At 46.1% G+C, this 14916-nt stretch overlaps 1 protein-coding gene across 4 annotated transcripts in view; it reads right to left on the bottom strand.

The window, feature by feature from the left end:
* Positions 1 to 14916, bottom strand: part of cfap54 (cilia and flagella associated protein 54) — a 126647-nt gene that overhangs the window by 27313 nt on the left and 84418 nt on the right. For all 4 annotated transcript variants that reach the window (XR_011667397.1, XM_071337433.1, XM_071337435.1 and 1 more), the window contains 11 exons: positions 12821 to 12887; positions 12459 to 12644; positions 12170 to 12256; positions 11954 to 12073; positions 11803 to 11856; positions 5832 to 5976; positions 3781 to 3977; positions 3236 to 3393; positions 3000 to 3129; positions 2463 to 2628; positions 105 to 265 (listed from right to left, as the gene is read on the bottom strand). Coding sequence is in view for 3 of the 4 variants with exons in the window: in XM_071337433.1 (XP_071193534.1) it covers positions 105 to 265; positions 2463 to 2628; positions 3000 to 3129; positions 3236 to 3393; positions 3781 to 3977; positions 5832 to 5976; positions 11803 to 11856; positions 11954 to 12073; positions 12170 to 12256; positions 12459 to 12644; positions 12821 to 12887 (1471 nt within the window). In the remaining variant the exon portion in view is untranslated. The remainder of the gene's footprint in view (positions 1 to 104; positions 266 to 2462; positions 2629 to 2999; positions 3130 to 3235; positions 3394 to 3780; positions 3978 to 5831; positions 5977 to 11802; positions 11857 to 11953; positions 12074 to 12169; positions 12257 to 12458; positions 12645 to 12820; positions 12888 to 14916) is intronic.

Below are 14916 nucleotides of genomic sequence, written 5' to 3'. Positions count from 1 at the left end.
AGTCCAATTCTGGTATCGTGACAGCACTATTGTAATGTGAGAGCGTGTATATGTATCTGACCTGTAGCAGTAAGGTACTCGCGTGTGTGTGGTATGTTAGCTACCTGTAGCAGTGAGGTGCTGTTCTCGCGGGGCAGTCCTCTGTGTGTGTCCAGTCTAGCCCCTTGGAGGAGAAACAGGGCTCTGGTGTCTGGGTCTCCCCACACCTCAGCCTCCTGTAGACCCTCCTTCAACAGCTTGGTGGCCTCCACACTGCTGTCCATACCTACGTACGTGTACACACACACACACACACACACACACAACACAACACAACACACACACACAAAGGATAGTGTAAGACACGCACATACCTAAATGTAACCTGTCCCGCCTTTTGTAAGATACATACAGCGCATTCGGAAAGTTTTCAGACCCCAGACTTTCCCCAAATTTTGTTACGTCATTTTTTCCCCCTCATCAACCTATACACAATACCCCATAATGACAAAGCAAAAACTGGTTTGTAGAAATGTTTACAAATTTATAAAAATACAAAACTGAAGTATTCAGAACCTTTATTCAGTGCTTTGTTGAAGCACATTTGGTAGCGATTACAGCCCCGAGTCTTCTTGGGTATAACGCCACAAGCTTGACACATCTGTATTTGGGGAGTTTCTCCCATTCTTCTCTGTTGATCCTCTCAAGCTCTGTCAGGTTGGATGAGGAGCGTCGCTGCACCATCATGCTTCACTGTAGGGATGGTGCCAGGTTTCCTCCAGATGTGACGCTTGGCATTCAGGCCAAAGAGTTCACTCTTGGTTTCATTAGACCAGAGAAAATTGTTTCTCATGGTCTGAGTCCTTTAGGGGCCTTTTGGCAAACTCCAAGCGTGTTGTCATGTGCCTTTTACATTCGTCTGGCCACTCTACCATAATGCCTGATTGGTAGAGTGCTGCAGCTTTGGTTCTCCACAGAGGAACTTGGGTTCTTGGTCACCTCCCTGACCAAGGCCCTTCTCCCGATTGCTCAGTTTGGCTGGGCAGCCAGCTCTACGAAGAGTCTTGGTGGTTCCAAACTTCTTCCATTTAAGAATGATGGAGGCCACTGTGTTCTTGGGGACCTTCAATGCTGCATAAATGTTTTGGTACCCTTCCCCAGATCTTTGCCTCGACACAATCCTGTCTCGGAGCTCTATGGACAATTCCTTTGACCTCATGGGTTGGTTTTTGGTCTGACATGCACTGTCAACTGTGGGACCTTATATATACAGGTGTGTGCCTTTCCAAAGCATGTCCAATCAATTGAATTTACCACAGTGGACTCCAAGTTGTAGAAACATCTCAAGGATGAGCAATGGAAACAGGATGCACCTGAGCTCAATTTCGAGACTCATAGCAAATGGTCTGAATACTTACGTAAACATGTTTTTTATATTTTTTATATAAACATTTGTTTTCGCTTTGTCATTATGGGGTATTGTGTGTAGATTAATGAGGGGAAGAAATTATGTAATCCATTTTAGAATAAAGCTGTAATGTAACAAAATGTGGGAAAAAGTGAAGGGGTCTGAATAATTTCCGAATGCATTGTATTCCTGTGAAAATGTACCATACACATACAGAGCAACAATAGAATAAAATAAAGAGTTGGAGTGTAAGTCGATATGAGGTGCAGGGCTTGACATTCACTTTTTTAGCCACTTGTCCTTTGGACAAGTAGGACTGATTTTTTTACTTGCCTGAAAGCTCAAGTCACTTGTCCCCCCCCCAAAAATGGTCTAACACCATGGGCCAAAAAGGTGTTGTATGATGCAAGAAACCACTTCACAAAATAGCATTCATTATTATCACTGGTATTGACAATGGAAGCCTGCTGGTCCCTGGTACCATGTATTGTATCTCCTGCCGTTGTGGCCTTGAGAAAGGCACTCCCCACAAAGTAAAATAATGCAGTAATAAATAATATGTTTTGAATTGGCTAGGCTATATCATCATTTTACCTGCCGCACAATGTCGCTCGCTCTCTCTCTCCTCTGACAACACCCACTGGCACATATGCAGGTGATGTACACCATGACTTTTCCAGGATTGTCATTGCTGACCACAAATGTGCTATAACTGGACAAATAACTCACTAACTAGCAATGAATATCAACAAATGTGCACACACAGCTAAGCTGGCTTTGATCTCAAAAACGAATCTCGCGACTGCATGATTGAAAGACCACTTGTGCCTGTCAATGCATGCCCACAATAATTAACACATCGCATCCGGAGAACACTTTGATCCAATTCTGATCGGTGTATTCTAATTATTTGATATTGTGATTTTTGCATGATTTTTTCCCCTTGTCCATTTGGACAATTTAAATCTATAATCTGCTTGTCCACCATTTTTTTTCTTTTTTTTCTTTTTTTTTCTTTTTTTACTTGCCCTGGGTAAGAGGACAAGCGTTAATATCAACACATACACACAAGTACCTGGGTAGATGGCAGTGCCAGGGATGTGTGCGACCAGACTGCGTACCACAGCCAGTCTACAGCGGAGCCACAGAGACCGTTCCATCCTCTCTCTGGCCTCTACTGCCTGGGGACAGTCACCTGTCTGTGGACTGGGGGCATGGTGCTCTGCCTCCCTCATACTGCCCTGAGGAGGGTATTCACACACACACACACACACACACACACACACACACACACACACACACACACACACACACACACACACACACACACACACACACACACACACACACACACACACACACACACACACACACACACACACACACACACACACACACACACACAGCTACCTCTAGGTCTTGGCTGGGTCTGAGTGGCAGGGGGAATATAAGGAACCAAATTTCCCAAATGGTTCCTTTTGAGTCATGACATAAAAACAAAATAAAATCACTTTCTTTTTGTTGGTCAAAAGACAATTCTGAAAACTCTAGCTATGCAAAAAGCATTTTATGGTACAGTTAAGAGAGGTAATTACGAGGTGATTGTAGGTACCTGTTCACTCTTAGGTCTGGACTGTCTTCTGAGGGAGGAGGAGAGGGGTCTGTGGACAGGGGAGGGGCTTCCCCTCAGAGTGATGGGAGAGTTCTGGAGCAGACTCATAGCAGACACTGCCATGTCAGCACTGCAAAGAATAAACAGACAGAATTTTGATAGATGGGTGGATGGATGGAGGAATGTATGGATGAATACAAACACATTTATACACAGGATACAGTCATTTACTTCACCTGTAAGCGGTTTTGCCTTGCTGCAGGTAGAGGTTAGACAGTAGCAGGTAGGTGTCTATAGCCAGCTCCAGTTCCTCAGGGTCAGAGTGGAGCTGAGAGGAAAGACAGAGCTGCAGCTGGGGGCTCAGGAGACGACACACCTCTCTCAGCAGTAACGCCTACAGGAGAGGAGAGAGGTTAGGGTTGGAGGTAGACACAGGGTCTCCACACAGACAGAAAATGTAAGTTACATTTCAGCATTTTAACAGATGCTCTTTTCCACAGTGACTTCAGGCTGAATCAATCAGATATGCAATTCTTAAGAGTAAAACATTTAAAAATGACTTTAAAAAACATGACTAGTGCATGTTTTGGTGGGTGTCACGTAATGTAGAGTGCAAAAGGTTCTCAAACTATGAAAAGGAAAAATCCAAGAATGCCGAGCGGCAAATATATACTTCAATTAATCCATCCCCGGAAGAATACAAAAAGGTGAAAGTGCTAAACAAATGTCACCTAATGACTTTCTATCTCACCTAATGTACACTCTACAGAGAGACACACACCTTTAATTTGCTGAGGGTGAGCTTGTCTTTCTGGGGGTCAAGGTGCAGTCCTTTGGGCTCCCTGGTCTTCCTGGTGGGGGAGCCACCTTGTGATTTGTCACTGTCACTATCCCTCTCTCCGGGGGGAGAGTTAGGGATACCAGGGGTACTGGATGTCCTCCTCACAACACTGCAACGCACCGCCCCATCTGAGATATCTGGAGAATATCAACAAACAATATTATACACTCCTACTGTGCATCCCCCTGCCATAGCTGTTCACAAGTGTTAGTCAAAAGTCTTGAATCTCCTTCATGTCCCTGACTAGCAGTGGGATGTGAACAAGATAGACACAAACAAACATTAGGGGGGAAAATGTCCACAAGTTCATTCTGATGAAAATATACTGATGACAGAATTAAGTGGATTGATTTTCTGAACTCTTGATTTATCAGTATTGTATTGTGTAAATTATTTGTATATACACTGAAAAAAAATATAAACTCAACATGTAAAGTGTTGAAATTTTCCACCCAAACAAAAAGCTAATTTCTCAAGTTTTGCGCACAAATTTGTTTCATCCCTGTTAGTGAGTATTTCTCCTTTGTCAAGATAATCCACCTGACAGGTGTGGCATATCAAGAAGCTGATTAAACAGCATGATCATTACAAAGGTGCACCTTGTGCTGGGAACAATAAAAGGCCACACTAAAATGTGCACACAACAATGTAACAGATGTCTCAAGTTTTGAGGTAGCGTGCAATTGGCATGCTGACTGCAGGAATGTCCACCAGATCTGTTGCCAGAGAATTGAATGTTAATTTCTCTACCAAAAGCCATCTCCAACATTGTTTTAGAGAATTTGGCTGTTCGTCCAACCGGCCTCACAACCACAGACCACGTGTAACCACGCCAGCCCAGGACCTCCTCATCCGGCTTCTTCACCTGCGGGATCATCTGAGACCAGCCACCCGGACAGCTGATGAAACTGTGGGATTGCACAACCGAAGAATTTCTGCACAAACTGTCAGAAACTGTCTCAGCTGCGTACTCATTGTCCTCACCAGAGTCTTGACCTGACTGCAGTTTGGCTTCATAATCGACTTAAATGGGCAAATGCTCACCTTTGATGGCCACTGGCACACTGGAGAAGTGTGCTCTTCACAGAATAATCTCATTTTCAACTGTATCGGGCAGATAGCGGGTATGGCGTTGTGTGTCGAGCAGTTTGCTGATGTTAACTTTGTGAAAAGAGTGCCCTATGGTGGCGGTGGGGTTATGGTATTGGCAGGCATAAGCTACGGACAACGAACACAATTGCATTTTATCGATGGCAATTTGAATGCACAGAGATACCGTGATGAGATCCTGATGCCCATGGTCGTGTCATTCATCTGCCGCCCTCACTTCATGTTTCAGCATGGCCCCATGTCGCAAGGATCTGTACACAATTCCTGGAAGCTGAAAATGTCTCAGTTCTTCCCTGGCCTGCATACACACCAGACATATCACCCATTGAGCATGTTTGGGATGCTCTGGATCGATGTGTACGACAGCGTGTTCCAGTTCCCGCCAATATCCAGCAAATTCACACAGCCATTGAAGAGGAGTGGGACAAACATTCCACAGGCCACAATCAACAGCCTGATCAACTCTATGCAAAGGAGATGTGTCACGCTGCATGAGGAAAATGGTGGTCACATCAGATACTAACTGGTTTTCTAATCCACGCCCCTACTTAGTTTTTTTAACGGTATCTGTGACCAACAGTTGCATATCTGTATTCCCAGTCATGTGAAATCCATAGATTAGGGCCTAATGAAATAATTTCAATTGACTGATTTCCTTATACGAACTGTAACTCAGTAAAATCTTAGAAATTGTTGCAATTATATTTCTGTTCACTGTATATAGATACTGTATGTATAATGTAATTGTTGTTTATTGATGTGTTCATGCAGGGCTAATCTTCAAGAGACTGTGGTCTTAGCATACTGTACTCCCTGCTTAAACGAAGGTTAAAAAAAGAAATCTGGAGGAGAAAACATCTGTTAGAGTACTGTATTGTTACCTTGAGGTTCAGGCAGGGAGTGTATGGTGGAGCTGAGGGCCAGTATGAGCTGTACTCTGGCCAGGGTGAGACGCCTGCTCAGTCTGGGGCCATACAGAACACTGGCCTCTGTGCCCAGACGACGGTTCACTAAGTCCTCCAGGGCCTGAATATAGGACACAGATAAACAATTGTGAGAGCAAAATTGCAAGATTATGTTATAATGCTGTAATTGCATCAAATGGTTGTTTTATGCAACAGAACAAGGGGTTGTTAGAACGCTCATCTGTGTGTGTTCTACTGAGGATGGGCCTCTGGAAGATTTACCATGTCTTTGGGTGATACTGCATTCCAGAGCATGAGTTAATGTTTCTGTTCTATATGGTACCAGGGAGACATGACTCCAGGGCCAGAACCTGGTCTGTACAATGAAAGATAACTGTTTTTACAGAAGATACTGCCTGCTGTGAATTATAAGTATCTTTCATACAAATCTTAACCTTGTGACCCATTCTATATATCTGTTGTGTGTCATGTAGACTGAAGGAGGATGGACTTTACTATAAAATTCTGTGGCTCAAACCAGCTGGTTGAGTTCTCAGTGATCACCTCCAGGGGTGACATAAAATGCTGTGACTCAAACCAGCTGGTTGAGTTCTCAGTGATCACCTCCACGGGTGATATAAAATGCTGTGACTCAAACCAGCTGGTTGAGTTCTCAGTGATCACCTCCAGGGGTGATATAAAATGCTGTGACTCAAACCAGCTGGTTGAGTTCTCAGTGATCACCTCCAGGGGTGATTACCAAACCAGCTCCATTACTGCAGTAATTAAATAATAAAGTTTGATGGTTTTGAAGAAATCTAAGAGTCCCTTCCTTTTGATTACAATAATTCCCCCACACAATCAAACATACACTACAGTCATCAAAAAGAAAGGATGACCAAGGCACTCTTCATATAATTAATTAAAATGCCTTTATTAGTATGGCATGTTCAATAGAAACAACGTTTTTTTTTTTTTTTACGACGCGTTTCGGCAGCATGGCCTTCGACAGGGAATACACTACAGTCAGATACACACACACACACACTACCATCAGATACATACACTACAATAAGATACTCACTAAAATCAGATACATACACTATCATCAGGGGTTAAATTGGGCCGGGTCCCGCCGGGGCTGAGTTGCGGCTCCTATGATCCAAATGAGAGCCATGCGGGATCGGGGCACCACCAGTAAAGAGCTTGCTGAGGAATAGCAGCAGGCAGGTGTGAGTGCACGCACAGTGAGGCGAAGACTTTTGGAGGATGGCCTGGTGTCAAGAAGGGCAGCAAAGAAGCCACTTCTCTCCAGGAAAAACATCAGGGACAGACTGATGTTCTGCAAAAGGTACAGGGATTGGACTGCTGAGGACTGGGGTGAAGTCATTTTCTCTTTCCGATTGTTTGGGGCATCCGGAAAAAGCTTGTCCGGAGAAGACAAGGTGAGCGCTACCATCAGTCCTGTGTCATGCCAACAGTAAAGCATCCTGAGACCATTCATGTGTGGGGTTGCTTCTCAGCCAAGGGAGTGGGCTCACTCACAATTTTGCCTAAGAACACAGCCATGAATAAAGAATGGTACCAACACATCCTCTGAGAGCAACTTCTCCCAACCATCCAGGAACAGTTTGGTGACGAACAATGCCTTTTCCAGCTTCGATGGAGCACCTTGCCATAAGGCAAAAGTGATAACTAAGTGGCTCGGGTAACAAAACATCAATATTTTGGGTCCATGGCCAGGAAACTCCCCAGACCTTAATCCCATTGAGAACTTGTGGTCAATCCTCAAGAGGCGGGTGGACAAAAAAAACAACACAAATTCTGACAAACTCCAAGCATTGATTATGCAAGAATGGGCTGCCATTAGTCAGGATGTGGCCCAGAAGTTAATTGACAGCATGCCAGGGCGGATTGCAGAGGTCTTGAAAAAGAAGGGTCAACATTGCAAATATTGACTCTTTGCAGCAACTTCATGTAATTGTCAATAAAAGCCTTTGACACTTATGAAATGCTTGTAATTATACTTCAGTATTACATAGTAATATCTGAGAAAAATATCTAATGACACTGAAGCAGCAAACTTTGTGGAAATTAAAATTTGTGTCATTCTCAAAACTTTTGGCCACGACTGTACACACACACAAAACACTCCTTTGTACCTAGTAAGCTAGGTCTATTCTAAATAGTCTTGAATGTTAGTTATTGTTACTCCTGCTCCCACTCCCCCTCCCTGGCGCTCGAAATACGAAGGCCGACGCGCTGTCCCGCCTCTATGATACCGAGGAGCGGTCCATCGAGCCGACTCCCATCCTCCCAGCTTCATGTCTGATGGCACCGGTGGTATGGGAGGTGGACGCGGAGATCGAGTGGGCATCACGGTTGGAACCTGCACCCCCTCAGTGTCCAGCAGGGGTTCAGTACGTGCCGCTTGGTGTCCGTGATAAGTTGATTTGATGGGCCCTTACACTACCCTCCTCGGGTCATCCTGGCATCGAGAGGTTAGTGCGGAGTCTTAGGGGGAGGTACTGGTGGCCCATGTTGGCTAAGGACGTGAGTTTTTATGTCTCCTCCTGCTCGGTGTGAGCTCGACACCTGCCTAGAGGGAAGTTACAGCGCCTCCCCGTTCCACAACGGCCGTGGTCGCACTTGTCAGTGGACTTTCTCACCGACCTTCCCCCGTCTCATGGAAGTATCGCGATCCTGGTCGTTGTGGATCGGTTTTCTAAGTCCTGCCGTCTCATCCCGTTGCCCGGTCTCCCTACGGCCCTGCAGACTGCGGAGGCTCTGTTTACCCATGTCTTCCGGCACTACGGGGTGCCTGAGGACATCGTTTCTGATCGGGGTCCCCAGTTCACGTCCAGAGTTTGGAGGGCGTTCATGGAACGGCTGGGGGTCTCGGTCAGCCTGACCTCGGGTTTCCACCCCGAGAGTAATGGGCAGGTGGAGAGAGTAAACCAGGATGTGGGTAGGTTTCTGCGGTCGTATTGCCGGGACCGGCCTGGTGAGTGGGCGAGGTATGTCCCATGGGCGGAGCACTCTCAGAACTCCCTTACTGACACTCCTCTACTGACATGTCTCCATTCCAGTGTGTGTTGGGCTACCAGCCGGTCCTGGCTCCATGGCATCAGAGACAGACCGAGGCTCCTGCGGTGGAGGAATGGGTGCAGCGCTCGAAGGACGCCTGGAGAGCCGTCCAGGAATCTTTAAAACAGGCTAGTGGACGGCAGAAGAAGAGCGCTGACCAGCACCACAGTGAGGCCCCAGTGTTCGCACCGGGGGACCGGGTCTGGCTCTCGACCCGAAACCTGCCCCTCCGCCTGCCCTGCCGGAAGATGGGGCCGCAGTGTGTTGGGCCATTTAAAGTCCTGAGGAGGATAAACGAGGTGTGTTATAGGTTACAGCTTCCTAACTTACTATCGCATTAACCCCTCGTTTCATGTGTTTCCCCTCAGGCCGGTGGTGGCTGGTCCCCTGCAAGAAGGTGAGGTGCCTGAGGTCCCTCCGCCCCCTCTGGACATCGAGGGGTTCCCTGCTATTCTGGACTCGAGACGCCGGGTGAGGGGCCTACAGTACCTTGTGGACTGGGAGGGGTACGGTCCGGAGGAGAGGTGCTAGGTACCGGTTGGGGACATTTTGGACCCTTCACTTCTGAGGGACTTCCACCGCCTCCACCCGGGTCGCCCTCAAGGATGGTGGCGGCGCTCTGCGGGAGCCGCGCGTCGGGGGGGGTACTGTCACGACTCCCACCGTGGCTCCCCTGCCTGTTCGGGCGGTGCTCGGCGGTCGTTGTCGCCAGTCTACTAGCCGCCACCGATCCCTTTTTCCTTTTCTCTTAGTTTAGTCTTATTAGTTGCACCTGTTCCTTTTTGTTTCTTGATTTTTGGTCTATTTAAGCCTGTTAGGCCCGCTTAGGTTTGTGCGGGATTGTTTGTGTTCTCTGTCGGTTGTGGATGTGTTTTTATTGTTCTCCAGGTCGTTTGCCCTGTGTTTGGGCTGTTCGGTGTTTTTGCGCCCTGTATTTGGCGTGACTGTTTTGTGCCGGAGAAATAAATCTACAAATCACTGAACCCTCTGCTCTCTGCGCCTGACTCCTACCCACCACTCCTAGTATCCTTGACACAGGAGAGAAAAATAATTAAGTGGACAGTACATTACAGAATTCAACCAACATGCCCTGTAGTATCTCTTTGAAATTCGCACATAAAATAAAAACACAAGTGTTTGCCATGCAAAAACAACAGACTCAACATCAAACTGAATTAAACCATAGTGCTTCTAATACATGTGTGAACCCATAACAGTCTAAACCCTGTCTAACTGGGGGACTCCTACTAAGCAATATGGAACTGTTTTAAGAAGGTCATACCAAGGATCATTTAGCTATTTGATTTAGAATTTGAAGACTCCTTGAAGTATAAAAAAAATATATGCAAAATGTATTTGATTAAAAAAAAGAAGTGCCTTACTGCTATTAGCCCATACAAACACATTGAATAACATATTCACTATATGGAACAACAGATAGTCCCCCCCAAAAAAATCTAAGTAAGATTGTTCTGAAGTGTCTGAACTATATCTGAGCGATATAAGAAAGATCAGGAGACAGTTTTTTCCCCCCCTACATGTATTTAACTCCTTATTTTTGGCACTAAACAGTCTCCATATACAGTGTATTCGGAAAGTATTCAGAGCCCTTGACTTTTTCCACATTTTGTTGCGTTACAGCCTTCTTCTAAAATTGATTAAATTGTTGTTTTTTCTCATCAATCTTTACACAATACCCCATGACAAAGCAAAAACAGGTTTATAGAATGTTTTGCAAATTTATAATAAAAAATAAATAAAAAAAGACATTTCCATAAGTATTCAGACCCTTTACTCAGTACTTTGTTGAAGCACCTTTGACATCGGTTACAGCCTCTAGTCTTCTTGGGTATGACGCTACATGCTTGGTACACCTGTAATTGGGAAGTTTCTACCATTCTTCTCTGCAGATCCTCTCAGGCTCTGTCAGGTTGGACGGCGACTGTTTTCAGTTCTCTCCAGAGATGTTCGATCGGGTTCAAGTCCGGGCTCTGGCTGGGCCACTTAAAGATATTCAGAGACTTGTCCCGAAGCCACTCATATGTTGTCTTGGCTGTCTGCTCAGGGTCGTTGTCCAGTTGGAAGATTAACCTTCACCCCAGTAACAAAATGTGGAAAAAGTCAAAGGGTCTGAATACTTTCCGAATGCACTGTATACTGTCATACATTTTTTCAACTGGTACTGGGGACCTTCAGACGAGTCTTGTGAGGCCTGTGGGCATCCTAGAGCAGAACAACTGACATGTACCTGTTCCTGAGAGTCTCCTTTTCCACAGAACGGTCATCTTAGTGTGCAGCCCAAACTGTTGTGACGCTACACACAGAAGTGTGCAGATTTGCTGTACCGACTTCAGACGAGTCCCACGACGCTTGTGAGGGTCGACGAGCAAAACGGAAAACACCATTGTGAGAGACTCATCGTCCAATAAGGGTCATTGTTTTGTAGGCCAAACCATTCGGAAGCTACAGACAATTATGTGAGAAGACCGAAGACAATTACCGACAAACACCGCACTAACTCTGTCACCTTTCAGCGCAGATGCGGATGTGCAACATTGGCGGATATCTCTAGCTTAAACTAACATATTTTTATGGGGATTTGTTAAATGATGCTAATTAGATTTCCACAGGGGGCACGGACATTGACTCTAGGAGGTTTTAACAGGATATTACTACACTACACACTACCATCAGATATACTCACTACCATTAGATACACTAAGGTCACACACAGTACAGGACACAGATACAGTCACACACAGTACAGGACACAGATACAGTCACACACGCTGTTAGAGCCATACAATGAAAACTGTTACAAAACATACTGTTTTTTAAGTGTTATTACAACCTTAAATACCTGTATGTTTGCAGAGTCCATGAGAGACTTGTTGGTGAAGAACTTTCTGATTGTCTGCAGATCAATAAAATCAATCATATACAAATTCTGTTCAAAGAATATGCTGTATTAACTGTGTGAGAATGTGTGTGTGTGTGTGTGTCAGTAGTACCGCATGTTTCTCTATGCCGCTGTAACATCCGTGGGGCAGTGGGATCTCCTCTCCCTGAGTCATCTGGGACGTCTCCTTCATGGCCTGACAGTACTGCCCCAGCTCTGTCAGCACCTTCACCTGCACACAGTAAAAATACACATATCCTAATGGGCACACACACACATACACTGTACATACAGTGGAATCACATGTAACTGAGATATTCATACCAACCTTCAGTATCCTTCCTTTAATGGTGAGGTGTGGGTCTCGGCAAACAGTCCCCACAAAATGCAGGTAGAGAGCAAGCATAGGCAGGGCCTGTAACAGCAGAACACAGAGGCATTGAAACCAATAGCTAACTTTCTTGAGACGCCTACTAAACTCCCTGGTCAGATGCTTGGTTAATTCAAAATGAAAAAGAAGAATACATTGCCAGTCATGCCTGATCGGACTTTGACCAAAAAAGTAGTGCACTAAATAGGGAATATGGCGCCATTTCAGACGCAGTCTGCGTATGTACTGTGAGATGGTGTCCTGAGGTGTAGAGCCAGTGGCAGAGGAAGGCCAGGCTGGACACAGTGGTTCCCAGGTGTCCTCGGTCAGGTTCAGAGAACAGGTCCAGACCAGGAACCAGCTCCTCTCCTACAGTGTAGGATGAGTACTGCAGGTCACTCTGAGGGTGGGGCAGGGAGGCCCGCAGGAGACACTGGTGGAAGAGACACATACAGGACATGATTAACCTGGTCCAGGAGACATACAGGGTGAGCAGGTGTTTGTTCCAGCCAAGCACTAATCTAATTCAACTAATCATGGTATTGACCAAGTTTATTAGATGAACAAGATGTGCTAGTACAAACACAACATGTCAAACACGGACAATACCTTGAAAAGCTGGGCAGATAGGAGGCAGAATTTTGTGCGCTGACTGATATTAGAGGTCAAGGCATACCTGTTGGTCAAAACACAATGAGGTCAGTGACATCACTACAATACATTTGTGAAAGTGACTGTATTGATCAACGGATTATTTATTATTTCAGTGAACATACAGTGCATTCGGAAAGTATTCAGACTTGACTTTTTCCACATTTTGTTACATTACAGCCTCATTCTAAAATAAATTAAAATAGTTTTTCTCCCCTCATCAATCTACACACAATGCCACATTATGACAAAGAAAACAGTTTATTAAAAAAAAATATATAATGTAATAACTGAAATACCACAAGTATTCAGACCCTTTACTCAGTGCTTTGTTGAAGCACACTTGGCAGCGATGACAGCCTCGAGTCTTCTTGGGTATGACGCTACAAGCTTGGTTCTAGAGGTCGACCGATTATGATTTTTCAACGCCGATACCGATTATTGGAGGACCAATAAAAATACAGATTAATCGGCCGATTTATATTTTTTTATTTGTAATAATGACAATTACAACAATACTGAATTAACACTTTTATTTTAACTTAATATAATACATCAATAAAATCAATTTAGCCTCAAATAAATAATGAAACATGTTCAATTTGGTTTAAATAATGCAAAAACAAAGTGTTGGAGAAGAAAGTAAAAGTGCAATATGTGCCATGTAAAAAAGTTAACGTTTAAGTTCCTTGCTGTCACGAATACCACCGAAGGTGGCTCCCCTTCCTGTTCTGGTGGCGCTCGGCGGTCGTCGTCGCCGGTCTACTAGCTGCCACCAATCCCTTTTTCCTTTTCGTTTATGTCTGTCTAATTGTTTTCACCTGTTCCTTGTTGGGGTTTTGGGATGGGTGCTATTTAGGTTCGTTTTGCCCGCTAGTGTTTGTGCGGGCTTATTTGTTGTTACGTTTGGTGATGTATCGTGTCTTGTTTTGGGTTTTTCGCTGTCCAGTGTTTGTAACAAGGTTTGGGGTTTGTTTAGCGCCAGTGTTCTGGGCATTCACCCATGTTTGGACCTGTTACGTTTTTGGAGGACATTAAAGCATTTTACCGTTCATTTCGCTCTCTGCATTTGACTCCTCACTCATTTCACTCACCCGCCGTTACAGAAGCCCGCACCCCCAGATGGAGTCAGCAGGAGCAGCGACCACCCCTCTCCCCACGATGGAGGAGAGAGTCCTTCATCATACGTCCATCCTCCATCGCATTGGATCAGCAATGGATCAGATGATGGAGATGATGGACCGTTGGGAGAGGAGTGGTCTCCCTACTACCCCACCTACCCTCCCACCAGCAACTCTACCATCTCCTCCAGCAGGATCCGGTGCCAGCGCCCTGCGCATCACGCCTCCGAGGGAGTACGATGGAGCAGCGGCAGGGTGCCAGGGATTTCTGCTACAACTCGATCTCTACCTGGCCACCATTCGACCTGCTCCCTCGGACGAGGAGAGCGTGAGTGTCCTCGTCTTCTGCCTGACGGGTAGGGCCCTGAAGTGGGCCAACGCCGTCTGGAACGGGCCCGACTCAGCGAGGGGTCACTACCTGGAGTTCACCCGCCGTTTCCGGGCTGTGTTCGATCATCCCCCGGATGGCCGAGCAGCGGGTGAGAGGTTGTTCCATCTCCGGCAGGGGACGAGAAGCGCGCAGGATTTTGCATTGGACTTCCGAACTTTGGCCGCTGGAGCAGGGTGGAACGACAGGGCCCTGATAGACCATTACAGGTGTAGCCTGAGAGAGGACGTCCGATGGGAGCTGGCTTGTCGGGACACTACGCTCAGCTTGGATGAGCTGATTGACATGTCTATCCGGCTAGACCATCTGCTGGCTGCTCGCGGACGTTCTGAAAGGGTCCTGTCAGTTCCACCTCCTGCCCCCCCCCGCTCCCATTCCTATGGAGCTAGGAGGGGCTGCGTCTAGGGAGACCGGAGGAGGAGGCTCCTCCTGTACCCAGTGTGGCCGGAGAGGGCACACTTCCGGTCGGTGCTGGAGGAGTCCATCTGGGAGTCGAGAGGGCAGGCAGAACTCTCCTCGGTCACCCCAGGTGAGTCAGCACCACA

The sequence above is a fragment of the Salvelinus alpinus genome, chromosome 13, assembly GCF_045679555.1.
Source record: "Salvelinus alpinus chromosome 13, SLU_Salpinus.1, whole genome shotgun sequence".
Lineage (NCBI taxonomy): Eukaryota > Metazoa > Chordata > Actinopteri > Salmoniformes > Salmonidae > Salvelinus > Salvelinus alpinus.
The sequence above is the reverse complement of the archived record's forward strand: the minus strand, read 5'-3'. Positions and strand labels throughout refer to the sequence as shown.